This window comes from Puma concolor, chromosome C1, assembly GCF_028749965.1.
Source record: "Puma concolor isolate L17-30 chromosome C1, mPumCon1.1.hap2, whole genome shotgun sequence".
NCBI classification, from domain to species: Eukaryota; Metazoa; Chordata; class Mammalia; order Carnivora; family Felidae; genus Puma; species Puma concolor.
This window is the reverse complement of record NC_141674.1, coordinates 41318787-41346220: the sequence shown is the minus strand read 5'-3', so window position 1 is coordinate 41346220 and position 27434 is coordinate 41318787. Positions and strand designations below refer to the sequence as shown.

The 27434-nt window shown below is 35.8% G+C and overlaps 1 protein-coding gene across 3 annotated transcripts in view; it reads left to right on the top strand.

The window, feature by feature from the left end:
• EPS15 (epidermal growth factor receptor pathway substrate 15) overlaps positions 1 to 27434 on the top strand; it is a 145570-nt gene that overhangs the window by 92832 nt on the left and 25304 nt on the right. For all 3 annotated transcript variants that reach the window (XM_025934971.2, XM_025934969.2, XM_086716938.1), the window contains exons 14-21: positions 6203 to 6364; positions 6776 to 6973; positions 13253 to 13456; positions 15274 to 15390; positions 15618 to 15708; positions 18521 to 18556; positions 19698 to 19834; positions 25089 to 25158. In XM_025934971.2, the coding sequence (XP_025790756.2) occupies positions 6203 to 6364; positions 6776 to 6973; positions 13253 to 13456; positions 15274 to 15390; positions 15618 to 15708; positions 18521 to 18556; positions 19698 to 19834; positions 25089 to 25158 (1015 nt within the window). The remainder of the gene's footprint in view (positions 1 to 6202; positions 6365 to 6775; positions 6974 to 13252; positions 13457 to 15273; positions 15391 to 15617; positions 15709 to 18520; positions 18557 to 19697; positions 19835 to 25088; positions 25159 to 27434) is intronic.

Here is a 27434-nt window from a genome sequence, read left to right as displayed (position 1 = left end):
CATTTTGAAAATTAGGCCAACATAATGAATGTACCTGATTATTTCTAGTTTTGGATTAGTCTATAGAATTTTTAGGGGCGCCTGGGTGGCGCAGTCGGTTAAGCGTCCGACTTCAGCCAGGTCACGATCTCGCGGTCCGTGAGTTCGAGCCCCGCGTCGGGCTCTGGGCTGATGGCTCAGAGCCTGGAGCCTGTTTCCGATTCTGTGTCTCCCTCTCTCTCTGCCCCTCCCCCGTTCATGCTCTGTCTCTCTCTGTCCCAAAAATAAATAAAAACGTTGAAAAAAAAAAAAATTATAAAAAAAAAAAAAGAATTTTTAAAAGCAATTCAATAGCATTTTTATAAGATTTCCAAAATATGTAAAATTCCCCCTGTTCTCTTTAATAATTCTTCTTCAGGTATAGATATTCTAGTATAAATACATGTCTCTTTATATGCTTTGGGGTTTTTAAGTAAGTGTTTTATTCATAAGTTAGTGCTTTGTTTATATTTTGCTCTATTTTATATGAAACAGATGCAAAAGTATTCATGTTGTTAACACTTTGTAGGTTTGTTTGTTTGTTTGTTTGTTTGTTTATTTTTAAGGTTTTTCTTTATTTATTTTGAGAGAGAAAGCACCAGCAGGGAGGGGGAGAGAGAGAGGAGAGAGCAAGAATCCCAAACAGGCTCCACACTGCCAGCAGGGAGCCTGATGTGGGACTCTAACTCACAAATCCTGAGATCATGACCTGAGCTGAAGACAGACACTTAACCGACTGAGCCACCCAGGTGCCCCAATACTTCTTGGGTTAATACTGAAGTTACTTCTTCAGTTGTGCAACTGACTTGAGTTGCTAAAATGAATTGTTTTAGTCTTTTAATATAGCAAAGAGTTTTTATTTATTTGTTTAAATTCTCTTTTCACTACCTTTGTAGCACTTCATCGGATATAGAAGGATGGGAATGAGTTTATCATTTTCAGTACCTTGTGTGATTTCTAGAAAACAGGACATTTTCCTTGAAAGTTCTTTTTAAATAAAGCCAAGATACCTTCCCTGATGAGGAACCTTTGATGTGACTGCTTTGGTATTTTTCTAAAACAAACCTTGGCACTGTGTTACTGTAGTTTTGTTCACTCCATTCTTGCCATTCTCTAATTGCTGCTATTCTCCTTTCTTCTGTTGATGGAACAGATAGGCAAGTAGAGCATGATCACGGAAAGTAGAGCATAACTAGGAAGGCTTCTGCAAATGTCTTTAGTCACTTACTTCATGGGATGGCATTTGATAGTGCTGAGGTTGTGCACAGAGGATTTTCCCAAAGGGCTACCCTAAAGTTAAGAGTCAGTTATCCTAGTTTAGTGGAAGATAGTGTTTGTTAGGAGAGCCTGCCACTGCCCTGGTCGAGGATGAGGTGGGGATTTGGAGGGGTGAGGGGTGGGTAAGGATCCTTGGGAGATGTGTATCTGTTACCTTCACTTAGTCTCAGGGTAAGCAAATCTATACCAAAATAAGATAGCCAAGGTTATCTGGATACTGATGTTGATGTGGAAATTGTATTGCAGTGGTGGTAGCCTTACAAGTAATTTTGCAGTGAAATTTGATTCTTATTCTTGTAGTGTGTATATTTGCATCTGTTCATTTTGCTTTTGTGCAAATTAATCATTTTAAATCTGCTTACTGAAAAGTAGATGCTTTTGTGTATGAGCTAGTGTTGGAATTTTTTAAGAGATCTTTTATCATACTTAGAAATAGACATGGAGAAACATTAATTATAATTAGTTTTGATGTGGACATCTATCCAGCTTAGATACTAATGTGAGGTATTTTCTCAGTAACCTTTCCCCTGGAGGTCTATACTTTTATGTTACTAAGTGGCTTTTTACTGCAGCTAAGAAGTGAGGCTGGGAAATTTAAGTGACTTTGTTTGCTCCGTGGAAGAGAAAGGTCAAGAATGAATAAATATTATATTGGCTTGTTTATTCCCTTTCCTCTTGCATAAATTTGTCTTCTAAGGGTGTATTCAAAGTGGCTCACTAAAAATACTAGTTTTGAAAAATAGTTCAGTTTATTAAAGGAAACCAGTATTAATCCTACTATTGGTAGCTTTTACATAAAAATTCAGTCACATCTGAATATTTTTTTTAACGTTTATTTATTTTTGAGACAGAGAGAGACAGAGCATGAATGGGGGAGGGTCAGAGAGAGGGAGACACAGAATCTGAAACAGGCTCCAGGCTCCGAGCTGTCAGCACAGAGCCTGACGCGGGGCTCAAACTCACGGACCGTGAGATTGTGACCTGAGCCGAAGTCGTTTGCTCAACCGACTGAGCCACCCAGGCGCCCCTACATCTGAATATTTTTATACTGGTGTGAAACCACCAGAGGTATATGATACTTAAACTGCAAACTTGACATTTTTGGATTATGAAAGTAATATTGGTCCATAATTTATAAAATATAGAAAAATATAAAAAGAAAAAAACTCTACAATTTCAGCAAGAGAGAGACATTGTTAACATTTTGCTGTATTTTTAATGAATATACATAAATGGTTTTATATTTATTTGTGATTATACTGTACATGCCTTTGTATTTAGCTTTTAAAAATTAACATTAGGTCTTAGACATTTTCTTACATTACATGACCCTTTTAAGGTAAATTTTGTTTTTAATTAGATTCATAATAAAAGTAGAGACATCAAAATTATATCTATTTATAACATCTAGGTATTATTAGAGATGAAGTCCAAGATTTGGTGTGGGTGGGGGGTGAGGGGGGAGGCAGGAGGTTGAGAGAGGTTGGGAAGTTAGAGTGTTTGAGGATGGGAATAGGTAACAGATATTTTTTCCTTTTCCCACCCCTGAACATTTTTAATTAAGGGGAAAAGGAAAAAAGATTTTTCCACAGGATTCTTAAAAAATGCTTTTTAGGCCAGCATATCATTATATATAAACTATATAATAATAACTTTATAACCAAAGTAAGGTATTTATGATGGATTATATTCTCAAACCAGTAAAATTACTTTAGAGCTGCAGGTGGCATTTAAAAAATATTTTATAATTGACTTATAAGAAATTTTCAATCCACTGTAGTTTTTCAAGTTACTGTGTTAAAGTGAAGCTGCCTTCCTGAAGAGTAAGCATATAGGGGCACCTGGGTGGCTCACGTGGTTGAGCATCCCACTCTTACTTTTGACTCAGGTCATGATCTGACAGTTTGTGGGATTGAGCCCCATTTTGGCTCCAGGATGATCATGGAACCTGTTCGAGATTCTCCCATTCTCTCCCTCTGCCCCTCTCCCGAACTTGCGTACTCTCTCTCTCTTAAAAAAAAAAAGAGTACATAATATTATGTAAAAAAGCACAAATATAAATGCTTAAAAATGTAAGAAAGGTATATGCTACAGTAAAATGCTAAAGCAGTAAAGATTATTTCCATATACAGTAATGGAGATTTTAAATGTCAGATCAATCTTGGTCTATAGACTATAAAAATATTGAACCAGTACAGAAACTTAGGTGGTATTCTAACAAAAACCATTTATTAGGTCAGTTTGAGGCTACTATTAATATTTACTTATAGTTTAAATACAGGGTGAAGCTTTTCACAGCATGTTAAAAGAACATAAAATCCTTTCTTTCTCTTAACCTCAGGCACATTTTCCAATAGTTTCTCCCAGGTACTAGAAACTTTGTGATAGTTATAAATCATTGTTTAATTAATCATCTGGAATGTGCTAGCATTATACTAGATTGTGGAACCTCAAAGAAAGGTGAAACATTGGTTTTGTCCTTCAGCAGCTTATTATTTAGAGGTAACTATAATAGAGGTATGGTAATAGCTCTGGTATTCCATACCAGATAACCATGGTATGGAAGGGCACTCAAGGAAGAAGAAATAGCTTAGGCAAAAGGCACAGGGACATTGAAGTATATTGTGTCTTGGAGAAAGAAGATGGTGTATTGAGGCTGGGGCACTGGTGAATATAAGGAAAAGAGGGTAGTAGAAGAGAAAGGATAACGTGGGGCCCAGAATTAAAGGTTCTAATGGACCTTGCAGGCAGTTTTACTTTATCCCACAGATAAGAGGGAGCCATTATGTATTTTATAGCAGAGTAACTAAAGAACTCTTCTTTACAATGAATTGTTTTCTTAAGAAAGTTGGACATTTGTAATAGGAAGAAACAAAGGCAGAAAAATAAAGCATGAGTCAAGGAAAGGACAATGAAAACTAGCATGTATTTATTGAGGGCCAATGCCAGGTGCATATCTAAAACAATATCTTCATTTTGAGTATGGTTCAGTTAATAGTATAGGCAAGGTTAAAAATTTAGGCATGAAAAAATATTAGGCATTCTGGGAAATTAATGATAAAATACTAGTGGAGCTTACCATTACGAATCTATGATCACATAGACTCCTGGAATTTACGCACAAGAAGAGTTTCATGATCATCTATTGTGTTGGCCCTTTTAAAGGAACTTTTTAAAGAAAGCAGCATGATAGTAGTTGAACTTTTAGATTAATCAGTTGGTTGAGAAAATATAAGTAAAAATCAGTTATTAAAAGCATTGTTCAATGTTTTATTTAATCACCGAAGCATCTACATGTATTTAAGAAATAGTGGTGTACCTTGTGAAAGTTTAATCTGTAGACACTTTGTATAGTTTAGTGATTAAGAGCTCAGACTCTAGAATCAGAACCTAGTTTGAATCCATCACCTGTTAACTGTAACTTTGGACAAGTATTTGCCCATCTGTGCCTCAGTTTTCTCATTTGTAAAATGTGATTAACAATAGTACCTACTTCATAGGTCAGTCATATGGATTATAAATGAATTCATGTATGTAAGGAGCCTGGACCAATACCTAGCACATTATAAGGGCTATTGTAGACATCCTTGTTTTGTATAAGTCGTGTGTAATTCAGAACCTTCTAAGTTTTTCTTTTGTTGTTCTTAGATTCTTACTCTGATGAATGATTGTTGGGGTCTTTGAACGGTATGTTAGTAAAAAGATATTATTTTTAGGGGTGCATGAATGGTTCTCCATATCCAGAATAGACAAAGCTTTTAGAGGTGGAAAGTAGATTGGTGGTTGCCTAGGGCTGGGGATATTGGGAAGGAAATAGAGAGTGACTTGCTAGTGGGTATGGGGTTTCTTTTTGGGGCAATGAAAATGTTCTCAAAGAAATTGTGATGGTTGCACAGCTCTGTAAAGGTACTAAAAACCATTGAATTGTACACTTTAAATGGGTGAGTTGTTCAGTATATTTATCTTAGTAAAGCTGTTCTAGAAAATGAATAAAATTATTGCTATATATGAAGGAGACTTAGGGAAGGGAGGTGGTTGTAATGGTACTGGCGATGCTTGATGAGGAAGGCCTCACTGAGAAGGTTATGGTTGAGCAAAGACTTGAAAGAGATGAGGGATTGAGCCATATGGATACCTGGGGGGAGAACTTTCTAGGAAGAAGGGGTAATCAGTGGAAGATCTTGAGAGGAACATGTTGGAGGAGCAGCAGTGAGGCCTAGAGTGGCTGAGCAAGGGAGAGTGCAGTAGGAAACGAAGTTGAGAGATATAGGGCACCGTGAGGACTTTTTATAGAAAGGGAGATGGGGAGTCAATGCAGAGTTTTGAGTAGAGGAGTGACTCATCTGACACAGGTTTTTAACAGTGGCTGATGTGCTGAAAATAAACTGTAGGTAGCCTGGGTGGAAGCAGGGAAACCAGTTAGAAGGCAGCAATCCAGGAGGAGATAATAGTGACCTGGACCAAGGTAGAGGGAAAAAAATGGTCAGTTTGAATATATTCTGAAGGAAGAAGCAGTAAGATTTGCTGACAGATGGAGATGAGATGTGAGAGAAAGAGAAGAGTCAAAGAAGATGCTGCTCTTTTTGGCCAGAGAAACTGAGGGGGAAGATTGAAGATAAAGCAGATTTGGGGGGTGGAAATGCCAGGAGTTCTGTTTTTGACATGTTCAAGAAGTTCATCGGACATCGAAGGACAGATTTGAGTAAGCAAATTGGATTTTAAAACCTGGAGTCTAGGGAAGAAATCCTCAAGTAAAGACCGTATTTAAAGCTAGGATTCCTCCAATCCACCAACATAATATGCTGAATAAGATGAGACTTTATTTTCCCTTAAGGTAATCTTTTAAAAATTGTTAACCTTCCCCTCTCTCCAAAGATAATAAATATGTTAATTTCTTGTATTTCAGGATCTTCAAGATGAAGTTCAAAGGGAGAATACTAATCTGCAAAAATTACAGGCCCAGAAACAGCAAGTACAGGAACTCCTTGATGGACTGGATGAGCAGAAATCCCAGCTTGAGGAGCAACTGAAGGAAGTTAGAAAGAAATGCGCTGAGGAGGCCCAGCTGGTAAAGTGGCCATTTGCTGCTGTCTGTATCCATACCTTGGTTGCTTTTCCTGGTGTAAGATGGGAACATGCTTTGCTTATTATTGTTGTTGCTGTTGTTGTTAGGTGGCAATCTAATCAACAGTTGGGGCACATGAAGGAGTTCGAGCACTGTTCATTCGGAAATTACAGGCCCTCTTTAGGGGAAAGAAGGCCCTTAATGTACTACTTTTCTAAATTTTAGCTGGAAGTATGGTACCTATACCTTCAAGTTCCCTCTATTCATCCCCTAATTGCCCTTTTCTACCAAAAATATAAACTTCAAAAAACACCACAATAGTAAACTAAACAAATAAACATATTTGCATTATGGAACATTTTAATGACATCTCTTTTTTATCTCTCTTTCTTCTCATTCACTTCCATGTGATAGATCTCATCCCTGAAAGCTGAATTGACTAGTCAAGAATCACAGATCTCCACTTACGAGGAAGAGCTGGCCAAAGCTAGGGAGGAGCTGAGTCGCTTACAGCAAGAAACGGCAGAATTGGAGGAGAGTGTGGAGTCAGGGAAGGCTCAGCTCGGACCTCTTCAGCAGCACCTCCAAGATTCACAACAGGAAATCAGTTCAGTAAGTCTTTGTGACAGCGAGAAACATGCTCAAACAGGGCCTCACCATATCCTCTTAGTGAATAATACTTGTGTTCCTTTACCCTCTGCCTAGTTTTTCATTTTTCATTCATTTTGTACAAATAGGTTTCTTGTTGCCTGTCATAAATTAAGACTGTTATACATCGTGTATCTGATTATTATCATTGGAGTCCTGGTTAAGAGTATGGGTTTTGTAGTTACATGGTTTAGGTTTAAGTGCTGTCTCTGCCACTTAACTGTGTGAATTACCTTAGTATCAGATTCCTTATCTTTACAATTAGAAAATTAACAGTACTTCTACCTTTTAGGTCTGTTGTAAGGATTAAATGCAATGTAAAGGTTTAAATAACTGTGAGACATTTTAGCGTAGTGTTTGGTACATAAATGCTTGCTAACTGTTGCTTATTTTTGTAAATAACAAAATTTACAAAATTGGGATTCTGATCTTAAAACCAGTTTTGCTCATTTGGAGACCTTTATTTTTTTTATTAGAAAATTGTTCTTTGTATAGATAAATGTGCCATGTTGTGTGAGTCCAGAGTATAGACCTTTTGCTTTGTTTTTTTCTGGGCTTCCCTATGTGGAAAATAATCTGTTGTAGAATGGTAGTAAGATGGTTAGTTAGGAGCAGAGAGATCATGTAGCTCATTCCTTTCATTTTGAATTTGAACCAACTAAAGCCAAGGAACATTAAGCAACTCACCTATGGTTACATAGCCTTTAAAAAGGAGCCACAGCCTAGAATCCAGATCTTCTAACATGTAGTCCAGTGTTCTCAGTTAATTATTATGTATAATGAAGCCCTACCCTTAATATATTTCCTTCCCCTCTCTTGTAGGTGAATACCTACTCACTCATCTTGCAAGACATAGCTTACTTCTTATTTCTTTATAGCATTTTCTGAACCCTGCCTTTATTGGACTCTACTTCTGTTACGGCATTCGTAACATTTTCCCCTAAATATTTGTTTCTGTGTCTGTCTCCCCAAGCAGACTGAGCTTTTTGGTCTAGAAACTTACACATTTTTTTCTCTCATCATTTAGCGTAGTTCTTATCCCAGTATAGGTACTCAATATACAAGTAACCCAAAAGAATGCTATCCTAGTGAGACTGCTACCAACTGAATGAATATTCTTTAAAATAATTTTCTTCTTTGAGTTTTTTTTTAAATTGGTTTTTTGAGGTATAATTTACATACCATAAAATTCACAGCTTTTAAGGGTACATACAATTCAGTGATTTTCAGTAAATTTAGAATTGTTCAAACATCACAATCCAGTTTTAGAACATCTCTATCACTCCTAAAAGATCCCTTGTGCCCATCTGTGTGAGTCCCCACTTCTACCCCTAAGTAATTACTAATCTGCTTTCTATTTCTATAGATTTGCCTTTTTGAGCACTTCATGTAGATGAAATCAAACACTATGCAGCCTTTTTCATGTGGTTTCCTTCACACGCATAATGTTTTCGAGGCTCATCTGTGTTGTAGCATGTATCAACATTTATTTCATTGTGTATTTATAAAGTATTTTGTTTATCTATTCACTGATTAATGGGCATTTGGATTCTTTCTGCTTTTTGGCTATTATGAATAATGCTGCTATGAACATTTGCATACAATTCTTCATATGGACATGTGTTTTCCTTTCTCTTGGATATGGAATAGTTGGTTATATTGTGAAGTTCTGTTTAAATTTTTTTTTTAATTTTTTTTTTTTTTTTTTAACTTTAGGAGCACCTGGGTGGCTCAGTTGGTTAAGTGTCCGACTTTGGCTCAGGGCATGATCTCGCAGATCATAAGTTCGAGCCCCACAGTGGGCTCTGTGCTGATGGCTCAGAGCCTGGAGCCTGCTTCAGATTCTGTGACTCCTTCTCTCTCTGTCCCTCCCCACTTGGGCTCTGTCTCTCTCAAAAACAAATAAACATTAAAAAAAATTTTTTTAAACTTTAAATTGCCAAACTGTTTTCCAAAGTCACTGTACCATTTCACATTCCCACTAGCAATATATGAGGGTTCCAGTTTCTCCACAATGTTAACAACACTTTATTGCCTACCTAACTGATTATAATTGTTCCAGTGTGTGTGAAGTGGTGTCCCATAGTTTCTAATTTGCATTTTTCTAATGACTAGTGATGTTAAGCATCTTTTCATGTGCTTATTAGCCATTCGTAAATCCTCTTGGATGAAATGTCTGTGTAAGTCTTTTGACCATTTTAAAAAATTGGATTGTCTATTATGAAATTACAAGCATTTAAAAAAATATATTTTGGATATAGGTTCTTTATCAGATATTTGATTGGCAAATAATTTCTCCCCATATCTTGCTTGTCTTTTCATTTTCTTTGAGGTTTTTGAAAGCAGATTTTTTTCAAAGGAAGGAACATAAATGAGAAAAGTAGAAAGGACTCTGGATATTATAAATTATTACCGAGAAAATAAAAACAGTATTTATGAGCAAGGAAAATAATCTCAGCAAAATATTCTACCAAGTGTGCCAGAAGATATTTGGGATCTATGGAAGGAATTATATCCTTGCATCTGATCTCCAAACCTTAAAAACAAACATACCAGGGCACCTGTCTGGCGCAGTCAGTAGAGCATGGGACTCTTGATCTTGGGGTCATAAGTTCAAGCCCCATGTTGGGTGTAGAGTTTACTTAAAAAATAAAAGTAATTAAAAAATAAATAAAAAAGGAAAGAACAAACATAGCAATTTCTTACATTTGACTGAGTGACTTGTGTCTTTCCCACGAAGGGCAGTATTTTCCCATGGGTCTATAAAAATGAAAATCCAGTTGTAAATTTTCCTGAGGTTTTAATTGCCCTCTAAAGCCAGACAGCTTTTCTGGTAAAAGGAATAATTGAAGAAAAATGTTCTGATTTGCTGAATTTTCATCTTCTTACCTTGTATTTATGGTAAGAAAAAGCAAAGAACCTCTGGCTTTAAGTCTATGTATATTACTTACATGATATATACTATTTTAATCCATGTGTTTCTGGCATTCTGATAGAGCTTGTGTTAGTTGTGTGATTTTTTTTCTCTATATCCTCTAAGTTTATGCAGAGACTAAGGAAGAAGAGAGTTGCGTGAGAGAGCGAGACATGGGAAAGCCTAGTTTTGTTCAAGATTTTATTGTCTCAGAAGTAATTATAAGGAATAAATGTCCTACATAGAACTCTTTGATTGGCAAGTATTTCCACATACTGCTTCATCTATATGATAGGTATTTAAGGTTTGAAATTTTTTTTATTTATTCATTCATTCATTTATTTTTAAGTTTTTTATTTAAGTCACTTCTACACCCAACATGGGGCTCGAACTCACAACCCTGAGATCAAGAGTCACATGCTTTTCCAACTGAGCTAGTTAAGTACCCCAAGGTTTTAAATTTTAGACTGTAAAGGTGTAGTGGGTATTGAAATTTATTTAATGGTCATGATAAAATTCTTTTAAAAAATGAAATAAAGCAAGAGTGTCCTGAAGCATTCAAAGCTTTTGAGTCTTTGGTGCTGCTAATCACTGAGGTGTTCATTATTTCAGACTCCATGAAGCCGACCCAACTTGACATCCACTGATAACTGGAAGCGAATAAATGTCATCTTATCGCTCCTCAAATGCTTGCAGCCTGATGTGTTAAAATAATTTTGTGAGCTTTAGGAGGTTCAGTCAGGAACAAGAAAAAAGTCAGAAATGGGAAAATATAGAGGAGATATTGGGCAGCTCTGAAGCAGATGGACAAGGGGAGAGCTGTGCCTCTGGTCCCCACGGAAAATATCTCCCTGGCCTGTATAGTCAGTGATTGTGCCCAACTCAGTGAGAAACACTGCCTTACCCATAAACATAAAATTGTTTTATCCAAATAGCATAAAATTGTTTTATACATGCACATTTGTTCTCCTCATATACATTGCAAGTATTTAATGTATAAAAGATCAAATTAACTGTTGTTAATAATGGAGCACTACACTATGTACATTTGTAAAAATAGAAAGTGAGAAGTCTGATAATTCTACCTCCTGGAGAAAAACAATGTTTGCAGTATGGTATCTTTTTAGAATTCTGTCTGCACATGGAAGCACCTGTCTTTGTGTGCCTGTGCATTCATATATATACTTATACCGATTGTTTTTGTTTAGAAAAAATAAAGACATACTTTGTATTTGAAAAAATGAATACAAATAAAAATGAAATAAGACAGAATAGGAAACATCAGGGTGCATTACATGGCATAAGGATAAGTACTATCATGAAATTTTTTCACAATTGTATGTGTATGTATGTGTGTGTGCACGTGTGTAAATTATTTATATGGATCAGTGTATCTATATATATGTGTTTATGTACATGCATATTCAAATAAATACATATATATTTACTGGGTTAGGGTGTAAAATCTATTTCTTTCTATGGATTAATAAAAAAATATTTATAAGCCACAACTCAATAGCACTAGGAATATACAAGGCATATGCTATGTGTTACAAATGTGTAGTATTTTGGATTGTTAGTTTAAATTCTCAATACAGTACAGTTTGGTAGATACATATGCTTACTGATAACCCACTGTTTAAATTTATAAACACAATACTTGTGTCCATTCAGTGAACATAAAAGCACTTACGGTGTACATCATTGTGCTAGATGTTGGACATACAAAGTTGATGGCAAAAGTTGTGGTCCCTGCCCACAAAGAGATCAAGGTCTTTAACTTTTTAAATATGGAATGAATTAGTGGAAAAGAAATAGGAAAATTTAATTGGTATAATAGTGAGAAATGCAGTGTGCTAGGCACTTTATACTCAATGTCCACTGTTTACACAGACCTTTACATTTTACAGAGTTTTTTCAAAAATTTCTGCTTCACTTAATCATCTGTGGAGATAGTTCTTACTTTATGGGTTGAGAAATGGAAGCTTGGAGACTAAACTTTGACTAAGAGAGTTGAAGGTGATAGAGCTTGATTGACATCTGTCTCCCAGTCCAAAATAGTGTTCCTTTCTCAGCTGATGACCCTGAAAAGACCTTTGGTAAATTACAGATTCCAAAATGAGCAACTTAAAAACCTTATGCAGAAAATAAGGTTAGGGGAATTGAGACTTGATTTATGAAATGCTAATAGGTAATTTTTATGATTCCTAAAACAAAACAAAACCACACAACATGCTAATAAATAAAGGGAATTCCAATGTAGCGTAAAAAATATATTTTATGAAAAATGGGCACTATTCAGTAAAATTCCATTCATTACTTCTTTTCACTAGAAACATATTTTTTAAATGTTTTTAATGTTTATTTATATCTGAAGGAGAGAGATACAGAGCATGAGTGGGGAGGGGCAGAGAGAGAGAGGGAGGGAGACACAGAATCTGAAGCAGGCTCCAGGTTCCAAGCTGTCAGCACAGAGCCCGATGCGGGGCTTGAACTCACAAACCATGAGAGCATGACCTAAGCCAAAGTTGGACACACAACTGTCTGAACCATCCAGGCACCCCAACTAGAAACATATTTTGATTCTGACCTCTCTTCAGTTTCTTTGAGATGTTTGTTAATTTATTTTTCTTTATTATAGTTGTTGGTATCAATAAGCATTTTTTTCCTGCTTCTGGTCCCAATCTTTTTCTTTCAATACTGAATATTACAGCTTATTGAATTCTGCCTCTGTGTCCCCCTATTGTCCCAGAAATATAAAGTCACTTGGATACTGAAATCCAAAATACTTTGTCCTTTATTTAACATGTTTAGAATAGCTTAGATTTAGAGACCATTCCTAGGACTCTAGCCCATTAATAAATAATGCCGGAGCATAGGACAGTAGTTCATTTTACCTTCGTCTTCACTCCTTTCCTTCCCAATAGGAGTGTAGATGGCTCCAAACCCTTGTGTGCTCTCCCTCAACTCCTTTATTTCTCCCAAGCTTCATCACAAAATCTTCTCTTGCTCTCTTACTTTGCTATCTTTTTCCCAATACCCTGACATTTTCCCCAATTATACCTAAAGGACACCAAAATGCAGATATTTGAATCAAAATTCTTGAAACTTTCAAAAGATGCACAAAAGCAAATCCATATGTACTGGAATTTCAGGAGAACTCTCTAGGATGGATTACTGAAATCTCTCTAAGTCATACTGCATCCCCAGAGGATTCTCCTTAATGGAAGCAAATTTATCTTTGACTCAGTCTAAGGGTATAGCTATTTCTCTGTTGTGAGTCTTTCTAGTAATAAATTGTGTTTTGTATTTCTACTTTGTGTTGACAGATGCAGATGAAACTGATGGAGATGAAAGAGCTGGAAAACCATAATAATCAGTTAAATTGGTGCAGTAGCCCACACAGCATTCTTGTAAATGGTGCTACAGATTATTGCAGCCTCAGCACCAGCAGCAGTGAAACAGCTAACCTTAATGAGCATGCTGAAGGCCAAGGCAACCTGGAGTCTGAGCCCATACACCAGGAATCTCCAGTGAGTCTAATAGTTACATAACCTCCATAATCAACTTCAGAAGAAGAAAAGTTTTTGTTGACATCATACTTAATATAAATATGTGGCCTTGCCTCATCTAAGGACGGTTGAATTTTTTTTTTTCCCTCTAAGAGGCAGACAGTAGGTATTGATTCAACAGTTCTAACAGTTTTAATTAGTGTAAAATATAATTTCAATCAATTAATTATAAAGTGTGTTTTCAAAACAGTTCTATAGATAGCAACTGTATAAAACATTTTTTAAGTACTCTCACCCGATGCTGAAAGTAATTCTTTATTTCATAATGTTGAGGACATTTATTTACCAGCTGTTTAGAGAGCACCAGCTATGTGCAGCAGTGCTGCTGTATTATGTGTGAGAGCTGCAGACACAAAAGACTTTAGCCCTGCCTTTAAGTAGCATACAGTCTAGTAGTGTTACACTGTGTTAAAGGGCTGTGATAAAGGAAGCACAGGATATTTAGGAAGGACAGCTTGGAGGGGGCTCAAGATTTTGTAGAGAAAGGTATACAGGTGAGCTTCAGAGTAAGAAGGGTTAAGTAAGGAAGAAGGTGCTATGTTCATGGCAGAGAAAACAGCATTTGCATAGGTATGAGATGGGAGAAAACATGCCTCATGGGGTCACAAGTTCTTGAAGGCCATCTTGTGATGGTGGGGAGAGTATTGATAGGAGATGAGGCTTTCTTATAGTGGCTACCTGCATTACCTCTTTCTTAAAATGGAGATGTCTGCACCCCATTCCAAACTTGCTGAACTAGAGTTTCTGGAATGGTGCCAGGTACATATATTTTTACAAAAAAAATTCCACAAGTGATTATGATGTGTACCTGGATAAAAATGACCACTTTTAGGTTACAAAGGGCTAGAGAGTAAGAAATTTGGATTCATCTTGAAGCATTGGGTGATTTATTTTATTGCACTGGGTAGCCACTGAAGAATTATAAGCAAGAAGTGACATGATTGTATTTACCTTTTAGAAAATGTAGAAAATGGATTCAGGAGTGGGACTGGACACATAGATTTGTTAAGAAACTATCGGAATGGTCTGTGTGATACTGTTTTAGCCTAAACTTAAGCAGTAATTGGAGGAATGATGATGAGAAGAATACAAGCTTGAGAAATATAAAAGATATAAAATTAACAAACTGATTTTTATTTAGGCATTGCAATCTTGGATTCATTATATAATATTCTTTTAAGTACAAAAGGCAGATTACTCGGTTATCCTTCAAAAACATAGGGTGATATGAATTGGAGATTTCTGCCACTTCTTAAGCCCTTTTACCTACTGGTCAAAATCCAGAAAGCAATGGGAAACCACTGAAGAAAGTTTAACCAGAAGGGTCATGATCAGACTCACATTTTAGATCTATTATTTTGGCTACTATAAGAAGGATTGATTGGAAGGGCACATATTGGAAGCAGGAAGTCATTTGGAAGGTTTTTACAGTGAGCTGGAGACCAGAATGATGATACTATAAATGGATGATAGTGACAGTGAGGATGGAAAGGAATGGATTTGAGAAGAAGGTAGGGGGTTGACTCAGCAAGACTTGGAAGCTAGCTGGGGGATGACCGAAGGGAAGTAGTTAAGGATGACCTGAAGTTTTCTGGCCTGATTGACTTCGATACTTGATGATACCATATTCCTAAGAAAGCTTTTAAGAGAAGAACTCATTTAATGAATATGTTCTGCTTGTCTTTTGTATTTTTTAGTATGTTTTGGTTATCCTTTGTTAGTTTCCTATGACAAATAGAAAATACATTGTTAGTCCATGTAACATTAATATTTTGTAGGCAAGAAGTAGTCCTGAAATACTGCCTTCTGGTGTGACTGATGACAACGAAGCGGTGACTACAGCTGTTAGTGAGAAAGTTTGTTCTGAATTTAATAGTGACAGACATTCAAAAGAGGTAAAAAATAATTTTATATGTAAGTGTTCTTTTACTGGTTTTTCTGGATGGGTTATATACTGTTTTAGGCTAAGGAAAGAAAAATGTGTTAAGTGAACTTTATGACTATAGAAATATTTGTTATATTACCTTTCATTGATTTTTCATAGCATGTTATTATATTTTAAAATGTTGCATCTTAAAACTGGTTCCTAAAACAATATTTTTTAATTTAAAATTATTTTTAGGGAGATCCATTTAATGTAGAATCAAGTTCACTGCCTGATCCAGTTGCAGATACAAACTTGGATTTTTTCCAGTCTGATCCTTTTATTGGCAGTAAGTACTCTTATTTTTATATTATGGGTTTACCAGAAAAAAAGGCTTTTTAATATATAAACTGTATAAGAATTTCATATATAAATTATATAAGAATTAGTTTTGAGAGCCTACTTATTACAACAAAAATAGAGGGGAGTAGAGATGTGATATGTTTGTACTTGCTGTATTTGTCCTCTTCAGGCAACTAACTCGTGGGACTAAGCCACGGATTATGTCTTACGAGCCTCTGATTAAGAGCATTTTTCTTCTTCAGAATAAGAATCAAAAGAAAGAGATATTATGGACCAGGAGAAGAGATTAGGTACTCTTAAGTCAACCAGCAATTTTTACTACTAAAGTGCCCACACCGTGCTTTTAAAACAGTGGAATCTATAGCAATTAGAAGCCTGATCCCTGCTCTTAAGGTGCCTAATGTGTTATTGAAGAAATATATATAAGTTTAATAATTTAAAATACCTTATATTAATGTAAACTGTGTTATATACCACTGTGTCAAAGCTCTTTTTGCAATTTATTTCCAAATCAGTTTGTGAAACTGATAGGTCAGTTTACAACAGTTTTATTTTTATTTATTATTACTTTTTAAGTTTATTTATTTATTTAGAGAAAGAGGGGCAAGGAGGGACAGAGAGGGGGAGAAAGGATCCCAAGCAGGCTCCCCACTGTAAGTGCAGAGCCCAACATGGGGTCCAATCCCACAAACCATGAGATCATGGCCTGAGCCAAAATCAAGTTGGACGCCCAACCGACTGAGCCACCCAGGCCCCCTAAGTTTTTATTTCAAATCCAATTAGTTAATATACAGTGTAATATTAGTTTCAGGTGTAGAATTTAGTGATTCATCACTTATGTACAACACCTGGTGCTCATCACAAGTACCCTCCTTAGTCCCCATCACCTATTTAACCTATCCCCCTGACTACCTCCCCACTGGTAACCATCAGTTTGTCCTCTATAGTTAAGAGCCAAAGCATAAGAGACTGTTGAGAACTGAGAACAAACTAAGGGTTGAAGGGGGGTGGGAGGGAGGAGAGGGTGGGTGATGGGTACTGAGGAGGGCACCTTTTGGGATGAGCACTGGGTGTTGTATGGAAACCAATTTGACAATAAATTTCATATATAAATTAAAAAAAAAAAAAAAGAGTCTTTTTCTTGGTTTGCCTCTCATTGTTTTCCCCTATAATAGTTTGTTTTGTTTCTTAAATTCCACATATGAGTGAAATCATATGGTGTTGGTCTTTCTTTGACTTATTTTGCACTCTCTTGTTCCATCCACATTGTTGCAAATGGCAAGATTTCATTCTTTTTGATGGCTGAATAATATCCATGATACATATACATACATACCACACCTTTACACATCCATCAGTCGATGGACATTTGGGCTGTTTCCCTAGTTTGGCTATTGTAGATATTGCTGCTGTAAACATCGGGGTACATGTACCCATTTGAATTACTATTTTTGTATTCTTTGGGTAAAGTTCTTTTTTTTTTTAATTTTTTGAGGAACCTCCATACTGCTTTCCAGAGTGGCTTCATCAGTTTGCATTCCCACCATCAGTGCAAGAGGCTTCCCCTTTCTCCACATCCTCGCCAACACCTGTTTCTTGTGTTTTTACTTGTAGCCATTCTGACAAGTGTGAGGAGATAACGCCTTGTAGTTTTGATTTATATTTCCCTGATCATGAGTGATGTTGAGCATCTTCCATGTGTCTCTTAGCCAGGTGTATGTCTTCTTTGGAAAAATGTCTATTCAGGTGTTCTTCCCACTCTTTAATTGGATTATTTTTGGGGGGTGTTGAGTTTTATAAGTTCTTTATAGATTGTGGATACAACCCTTCATCGGATATGTCATTTACAAGTATCTTTTGTGGAGCATATTTCTATGTCCTTATGGGCCATTTGTCTACCTTCTTTGGAGAAATTTTATTCAAATAATTTGCCCATTTTTTATTGTTTCTCTTTTTATTGTTGACTTCTAAGTGCTCTTCACATATTCTGAATACAAGTCCCTTATCAAATATATAATTTGCAAATACTTTCTTGTATTTTGCATTGTCTTAATTTTGATCAAGTCCTACTTATCTGTATTTTCTTTCATCACTTGTGCTTTTGATGTCATATCTAAGATCCAAAGTCATTAAGATTTACTCTTAAGTTTTCTTCTAAGAGTTTTATGGTTTTAGCTGTTACATGTCTTTGATCTATTTTTAGTTAATTTTGGTGTATGGTATGAGATAGGGGTCCAACTTTATTCTTTTGCATGTGGCTGTCCAGTTGTCCCAGCATCATTTGTTGAAAAGACTGTTTTCTCCGTGGAATTTTCTTGGCACTCTTGTCAAATAACAAATGACCATAAATGTAAGGGTTTGTTTCTGGACTCTTTAGTTCTAGAAGAATTATTTTTTACTTCAGTGAAGCTTAGTGTCTTTGTTTCTGAACTGGTGATGATAATACCCATCCAGTACTCTTGTGAAGAGTAGAGAATTTTGTTAGTAAAATTATTGCTGTTGTGCCTGTCTTTTCCCTTCTGTCTGTAACTTCAACTTGTGATCAAGAGTTAAGTATAATTGACTCCAGTTAAAATTAGCCTCTTTTATGAGGTATGTTAATGTTCTGCCTTTACTCTTTATTATTTTGAGTGTTTCCTAAAGGTGAATGGCATTTAGTGTTTTATCTACTTTGAGGTGGAGTTAATGAAACAGACTTTGCTTTAACAAAATTTGCTTTTGTTTAAAGTTACTTTTAAGTAATGATGTCACACAGTAAATATTGTTATTGTGATTCCTACTTATTTATTTTATCACAGGTGATCCTTTTAAGGATGATCCTTTTGGGAAAATTGGTGAGTGTATTATTGAGGTCCAACTTAGCTATAATTTGATTCTACTTGATTATAAACTTATGTTGTATTTAGAAATGAGAGATCAAAGTTAGGTAGTTATAGTAAGTGGGCTTTTTTATTCAATTTTTAAACGGTTATAAGGCCCCACTAAGATATTGTAGGTGCCTGGCATTTTTAGAAAGAAAGTGGTAGATGCTTGTGAGTTTGCTTAATGAACTGTTAGCATTACTTTTTAATTTTTTTTTATAATTTTTTTTTCAATGTTTATTTATTTTTTGGGGACAGAGAGAGACAGAGCATGAACGGGGGAGGGGCAGAGAGAGAGGGAGACACAGAATCGGAAACAGGCTCCAGGCTCTGAGCCATCAGCCCAGAGCCTGACGCGGGGCTCGAACTCACGGACCGCGAGATCGTGACCTGGCTGAAGTCGGACGCTTAACCAACTGCGCCACCCAGGCGCCCCAGCATTACTTTTTAAAAAATAACATTAATGTTTATATTTTGATGCTTTTAATAATACTTAGACTGATTTTTCCTTGTTCACCAAGGATTAGATGAGTATAGTGATCTGCGCTACTACAGGGTTTAGAACATTTTGTTTTCCTAAGATTACAGTGTATGAATGGGGGGAAAGAAAACATCTTAAAGAATTACTAAATATCAGGCTTTATAATATATTCTTTCCCTGGGATTTTACATTAGAATTAAAGCAAATCTTGTGTACCATTTGGTTATGCTTCCCAAACCTGTTCCAAATAAGTTTATTAGTTGAAAGACTGTATTTTTTAACCAAATCACAAAGGAATTTGTGATTCCCACTCCCCTAAAATTAGAATCACCTGCTTAGAGGAATTACTTAAACCTAGCATACAGGTAACCTTTGTGTAGTAAGTGTTGGCATTGTTGATTTGCTTTGGGTGAATGATGAACAAATAGGAAAAAGAATATTAATTCAAGCTATTTAACTAGGTGCAACTGTCTATATTTTTTTTATAATCAATAATTGGAATCCAAACTACCTATTTTAGATTCTGCAGAAGTTAAAAATATCTTTTTATTAAGTCAATTATCATACCTTCAAGTGACAGGAAATTTAGTGTAGTAGTTTTTAGTCTTTCATGTATGTGCTGTGTTTTCTTAGATCCATTTGGAGGTGATCCTTTCAAAGGTTCAGATCCATTTGCATCTGACTGTTTCTTCAAGCAGTCCTCTACTGATCCTTTTGCCACTTCAAGTACCGACCCTTTCAGCGCAGCCAACAATGGCAGTAATACTTCGGTAAGTGGGTGGGTTAAAAATTGTTAAATGGATAACAAGTGCCCTAAGTGAGTTTTTGAAATACACAGTGATGAAAGGATCCTCTTTTAGATTACTTCTGATGGGCTATGTAAAAAATCAGTCTCATCCAATCCATCTAGTTTTGGGTTCAGACTGGCATTTCACAGTTTTATCACACAGTGGAATTGTCTGGAGTAACTTATTTCATTGAAAAATCAAGTCCATCCTTCATAAGGCTCAAATATCCCCATTTAAATATCCCATTAGGGATATTTAAAATAAATGATTGGAAAGCCATAAACCAGTCTTCAATAAAGCTTTTCAGAAATGTGTGGTATGCATTATTGAAATAATGAAAATCAACCTAAAAACAACAGCACTGATCTTTTAGAAAACTAAAATTATTGATATTACTTTATAGACATATTTTATATATGTTTTATAACACATTAATCTTGTAAAGAAATACAAATTCCCACTAAATGTCAGACTCTCTTGAGAACATATATACAAGTAACAGTCACTATTTAATAACCACATACTGTGATCCCAGTTCTTCTGTGTGCTATACATTCATTTTTTCTAATCATCAGCCTTGCAAAGTAGGTGTTGGTAGCCCTATTTTAACAATAAGGACACTGGAACTCAGAAGTAACCAAGGTCATACAGCTAAGTGCTTTATCATCTGGAGCCTTTAAAAACAAAATCTTTATATTATAGTTATTTAAACATACCCAAGATAGAGTAATATAATGAAATATTTTAATAAGCCTCCATGTATCCATCACCCAGATTCAATAATTATGAATGGTTTTGGATTTTTTTTTGTTTTTATTTTTAGTTTTTATTTGGAGGCTTATTTTTTTTAAGGATGATATTTCTTATCCAAAAGTAAAACAGACCCAAAAAGGAACAGTTGATTGACAGGCATTTGAAAAAAAAAATTGTGTCTCTTTAATTCTCTTAGATTAAGAATACTCCCTTAAAAGAGTAATTGATTCTTTTAAAGTAATAGATTTTGATATTCTTTAATTGTTTTCTTTCTGTACTGAGTAAAGAGCTATTTGGCCAATAACTGGTATTTTCCATTGATGTAAAACTGAGCAAGTGCCTCTGTAACTGAATATTTGTGGTTTCCACAGGCTACTGGATACTGTGTTTTCCTATAACACTTAGTTTGCAATGTGGACCCATTTGCCAAATTCTTCTAAAATTGGCTGCAACCTGAATTTTTTTCCTCTTACCTTATTCTAGTCTCTTATTCACTCTTTTTTTATTTTTTTAAGTTTATTTTATTTTGAGAGACAGAGCACAAGCAGGGGAGGGGCAGAGAGAGGAAGAGACAGAAGCCCAAGTAGGCTCTGCACCATCAGTCAGTACAGAGCCCGATGTAGGGCTTGAACTCATGAACTGTGAGATCATGACCTGAGCCAAGATCAAGAGTCAGATGCTTAACCAACTGGGCCACCCAGGTGCCCCTCTTATTCTCCACTCTTATCATTAAAGAACAAGAAAGCCAAAGCACCTCTTCCTAACTTAAAAATAAAACAAGTTTCTCCTGTTCCTCCTGCCTGGTAAAATTTTTCCACTCTTTGTTCTATTTACTTGTTCTCCTTCCTCCCCAGTTTTTGAAACTGACATTGCCCTTGCTGACTGCTCTTGATTTCTCCATTAAAAACAAAACAAAAAACCAAACTGGCAATATACTAATAGCTCTGTTTGTCTCATCTCTTCTCTGTGCCAGGTGTGGTGCTAAGCTCTTTTCCTGTGTTATTTCATTTCAGCTTCACAATAATCACATGAAGTCAGGTTACCAGACTCATTTTTTTTTTTTAATTAAAAAAAATTTTTTTTTAATGTTTATTTTTGAGAGGGAGAGAGAGAGACAGAGCACGAGCAGGGGAGGGGCAGAGAGAGAGGGAAACACAGAATCTGAAGCAGGCTCCAAGCTCTGAGCTGTCAGCACAGAGCCCGATGTGGGGCTTACACTCATGAACTGTGAGATCATGACCTGAGCTGAAGTCGGGTGCAACCAACTGAGCCACCCAGGCACCGGCAGACTCATTTCCAGATAAAGTAAGTGAGGCTTAAAGAGGTTAAGTGATAGTAAGTTAGTAAGTGATAGGACTGAATTCAGACCTTGGTCTATCTGACCAAAATCTAAGGTCTTCACCACTGTAGTCTAAGATTTAAACTTTATTCTTCCCAGCTACAGTGCCCTTGTGTTTTGTGATCTTCCTTCTTTTTCAAATAGGCCTCTATTATGTTTCCAGGTCTGAGTCTGTCCCCAAAAGTCTTTTCTATTCCCTCAAGGCTAGTCTCCATTCTCAGAGGGACGGAATTTATTTTTTTTTATTTTATTTTTATTTTTTTTAACGTTTATTTATTTTTGAAACAGAGAGAGACAGAGCGTGAACAGGGGAGGGGCAGAGAGAGAGGGAGACACAGAATCTGAAACAGGCTCCAGGCTCCGAGCTGTCAGCACAGAGCCCGACGCGGGGCTCAAACTTACGGACCGCGAGATCATGACCTGAGCTGAAGTCAGACGCTTAACTGACTGAGCCACCCAGGCGCCCCACAGAGGGATGGAATTTAAAAAAGCAACACAAACCAAACAGTTGCCATTCCTTACTGTCCTAGCTAGCGTATGGTAGCATTGTGTAGGTACTAAATGATACAGTCAGAGTGGAGGTGTAGATGAGTGATGCTTAAGAGAGAGAATTTCAATGATAATTTTGGAACATTCTATAAAATCATGCCATCTGAATTTTAGTTATGAAATTACTTTTGTGTACTAAATTGCCTAATTATCACACTGAACCTAACATTTAGTGGCCTCTTATTCCTTCATGGGCTGCACAGTCCCTCCTGTTCCTCTTTCTGTCTTAATGGTCTTTTATGTGGGGCACAGTGTGATGAAGTAATAGAAATTAAACCCAACACTCATGTAGCCCTGCTTTTTCTAATTCTCTCTGTGATGGCAAATAAATCTGTAAGCTTTTGTTAAAAATCAGGCCTGTTATCATTTCCTTCCCTGAAAGTAAAGAGAAGAAGCAATAATAGTTGGTGACTTAGGTTACGTCAGTGACTATTTCTCACACTGGTATTTTGACTATTAAATTAGGAACCATGCAAAGTTATCTGGCTATATAGACCAGCTTAGTATTTTTCTTTGATTGCTCTTTTTTTTAATGTTTATTTATTTTGAGAGAGAGAGAGAGAATCCCAAGCCCGTTCTGTGTGGTCAGCACAGAGCCCGATGCAGAGCTCGATCTATGCACCGTGAGATCATGACCTGAGCTGAAATCAAGAGTTGGACACTTGAACCGACTGAGTAACCCAGGCTCCCCTTTGAATGCTCTTTATTCATTCAGCAAATATAATCAGAATATAAGCTAGTGTGATAGTTTTATAATAATATTATTGGCATCAGTTAAAATAAGTACTGTCATCTTTAGTTCTAAAAGCTTCATTAATATTAACTACTTCTTTCTTTTTTTATTTTTTATTTTTTAAAATTTACATCCAAATTAGTTAGCATATAGTGCAACAATGGTTTCAGGAGTAGATTCCTTAGTGCCCCTTACCCATTTAGCCCATCCCCCCTCCCACAACCCCTCCCGTAACCCTTGGTTTGTTCTCCATATTTATGAGTCTCTTCTGTTTTGTCCCCCTCCCTGTTTTTATATTATTTTATATTATATTTTTTATATTATTCCCTTATGTTCATCTGTTTTGTCTCTTAAAGTCCTCATATGAGTGAAGTCATATTATTTTTGTCTTTCTCTGACTATTTCACTTAGCATAATACCCTCCAGTTCCATCCATGTAGTTGCAAATGGCAAGATCTCATTCTTTTTGATTGCCGAGTAATACTCCATTGTGTATATATATATACCACTTTCTAATAGTAGTTTAAATGGGTTCTCTTTTATAGAGACTGTACTACAAGTCCTGGTTAGCAATACTTTTCTCTTTTCAAATACATTTGTTTTATTTGGAAATGTATCAATTGAGCTCTGCAATATTCTTTGACATTCAATTGTAATAACCAATTTCTTGATGATTAGAAATAGAGCCTGTAATACAGATGGCATGGATAGCCATGAGTCAGAGATCAATTTTCCCAAACCCTTTTCATGCCCCTTTCATCTAACTGTCTGCTAAGGCTTTTGTTGGCTTCTTAACAAGAGCCTGATGCCAGAAAGAGAAAGTTCAGTTAATTCTTCCTAAGTACATACTTTGGTTGATTATGATTAAAAACTAAAATAAGTTAGGAAAACAGTTCTATAGCAGAAATCTCTGGGTTCTGGTAAAGTCCTCACTCTGTAGCCACTCACCTTTGTCACTTGGTCCAGATTCTTACCTGGCTATTGAAAGTAGAAGGTCTTTTTAGCAGTGCTCCTTCCTTCCCTTCCTCTGTTTCTCCCTCCTTTCTTCTCCCCCTTCCTCTGGAGCACGTGTGTACGTTCCTCTGATGGGACAAATGCTAGAATTATTTTTAGATAACAATTAGAAAGTAGAAATCTAGTATTTACTGATATTAAGTACTAAGGTATTTAAGAGTTAGAATAGTATGCACCCTAAATGCAACATGTCATCCTGGAATAGAAGGACGTTAGTGGAAAAACTGGAAAAATCTAAATAAAATCTATAGCTTATAGTTTTGTATCAGTGTTAATTCCTTAGTTTTAATAATGTACTGTGATTACATGTGATATTAATATTAGAGGAAGCTGAGTGAAGGATATATGGGAACTCTCTGTATTATCTTTACACTTGTTCTAGAAATCTAAAATTACCTCAAAATGAAAAGTTGTAATAGTGTGTATTTGTACCAGTAGCAAAACTATGAAGAAAAGAGATGAATGCCTCCAGTCAGGATGATAATAACCTCTACCGAGGAAGGATGGTATTGTGATTGGAGAGGGGCACATAAGACTTCTGAGGTGTTGGCAGTTTCTTAGAAGGTGATTACATAAGTGTTCATTTGACACTTGTTTGTCAAGACATGCATGTTTCATATACCATTTTGAATGGATATTATATTATACAATAAAAGAAGATTAGAAAATGATGTTTATCATTCCAATTTAATTAGATTGCAAATCAATAAGGGGAAACATTTATTCCTAATGCCTTGTATTTCTTAACTAATTTAGAGTTTGTGAAGAATATTTTGCTTGGTGTGGCAATGAGGTTTCAGCTGTGAAACATTGCTTCTCATAGTCATGATTTTGTGTAATTTTTTTAGGTAGAAACATTGAAGCACAATGATCCTTTTGCTCCTGGTGGAACAGTTGTTGTTGCAGCAAGTGATTCAGGTAAGGAAATAATTGATCAGTTTCTTTGAACAGTAAAAATATTTACCTTTTCTTTAAGCTTCTTTTTTATTTGTTTCCAAATATATTTGTCCTATTTACTTACTTAAGGCTTTAAAATTACTGCATAGTTGGGGCGCCTGGGTGGCTCAGTCAGTTGGGTGTCCAACTTCGGCTTGGGTCATGATCTCACAGTTCGTGAGTTTGAGCCCCACGTCGGGCTCTCTGCTGACAGCTCGGAGCCTGGAGCCTGCTTCGGATTCTGTGTCTCCCTCTCTCTCTCTGCCCCACCCCTGCTTGCTCTCTGTCTCTCAAAACTGAATAAACATTAAAGAAAATTTTTTTTTAAATTACTGCATAGAGCCAATTGTAATCTACTAATAATAATGGCAAATGTTGGCATATCACTTTCTACTTTTCTTATTCATTTATCTCATTTATTATTCATGTTAAAGATCTTACTGGAAGGGATTGGGAGATACAGGCTTCCAGTTATGGAATGAATAAGTCATAGGAATAAAAGGTACAGCATGGGGAATATAGTCAATGCTATTATAATAGTGTTGTGCAGTGACAGATGGTAACTACACTCATGGTGAGCATAGCATGACATATAAATTTGTCAAATCACTGTGTGGTACACCTGAAACTAATGTAACATTGTATGTCAGCTATACTTTATTGAAAAAAAAAATCTTGCTAGAAAATGTACTCTATCCAGTAAAACCAATAAAAATTTTTTTTGCTTTATGAAAGGCAGTGTTGTTTGACATTTTCTAAGTCAGTAACGACTCTAATGGATCTTGGCCTAAATTTAAAAACTAGTTGCTTCCAGTAGGTAATGGTAATAGCTTTACAAATAATGGATAGATTCTTTTAATAATACAGAGAAAAGCTAAATGTTATTCTAGCATCCAGTCTTTATGCTTTATTTATGGTATCTAATTTTCAATTTATCCTTTTAAGTAATATTTCCATTTTGAAGACCAGGAAACTGAGGACCAGAACTTTAAGTAACTTGATCAAAATTGTATAGTTTACTAGATTTGAACCAGGTGAAGCCAAGATTCAAACCAAAGTCCGGTTTGTCTAAAAGCTTCTGCAACTAAGTAACACTGCTTCTTTCTCACTATTCATTAAAAAATAAAACAGACCATCTATTGTGTAGGAGAGCAGGAAATTAGAGGGAAGTGGACGCAAACATGTAAATTCCTCAAGTTACCATGCTAAAATAGATTTCCTTATTTTTCCAGATGAATATAGGGTGAGTTATTCAATACACAAATTTGCTGATGTGACAAGTTGAGGATTATAAGCATAGAGAAAAATTAGTAGAAATGCCTTCACAATTTGGATTTCTTGTACAAATTATAACAATATGAAATTTAGCAGTGTGTGTTGTTTTCAGGTTGGAAATTAACTTCCAACACGAGTAACAAAAAGGAATATAATAGGCAGATATCTAGAAAACAAGATTTAATGTAGTGCTGGGTATTGATTTAAGCCAAAGCTTAGAATAGCAGCAAATAAGATTTCTAAAAGGCTTATTGAAGTAACAGTGGTTAAATTAATATCTTTTAAAAATACATGTGCATTTTTTAGACTCTCATTATTAAACTGATGAATTAATATATTGTTAAGGATACTGTATGATTAGAAAGGAAGACCTAAGAAAATAAAATGAAAGGTTAATATATTTATACAGGTGACCCTTGAACGATATGGGGGTTGGGGACATTGACCTCCCTCCCATGCAGGTGCAAATCCTCATATAACTTTGCATTCCCCAAAACCTTTACTAATAGCCTACTGTTGACTAGCAGCCTTACCAATGACATAAGCAGTCAATTAACAAATATTTTGTATGTTATATGTATCCTTACAATAAAGTAAGCTAGAGAAAAGAAAGTGTCAACGTTGACAGTACTATATTGCATTTATTGAGAAAAATCTGCATATAACACACTTCAAGGGTCAACTGTAATTAACTCTTGATTGAAATGGTAAGTGCCATGGAAGTTCATCAAAACTGTAAAAATTTAAAGGAAAGGGAGATCACCTCCAATCAGGGTAAATCATGAATGATTTCAAAGCAGAAGGTGGCTTTTGTGGTATGCCTTGAAAGGATGGGTTAGAATTTTAGTTAAGTATATATGGAAAGAGAGTAAATGAAGCAAAGAGAGCAACATGAGCACGGAAGGGAGGCAGGACTTACAGGGCATGTTCAAGGAAACCAGGTGTTTTGATAAAGCTTATTTATAGATAGAAGAACCATCAGG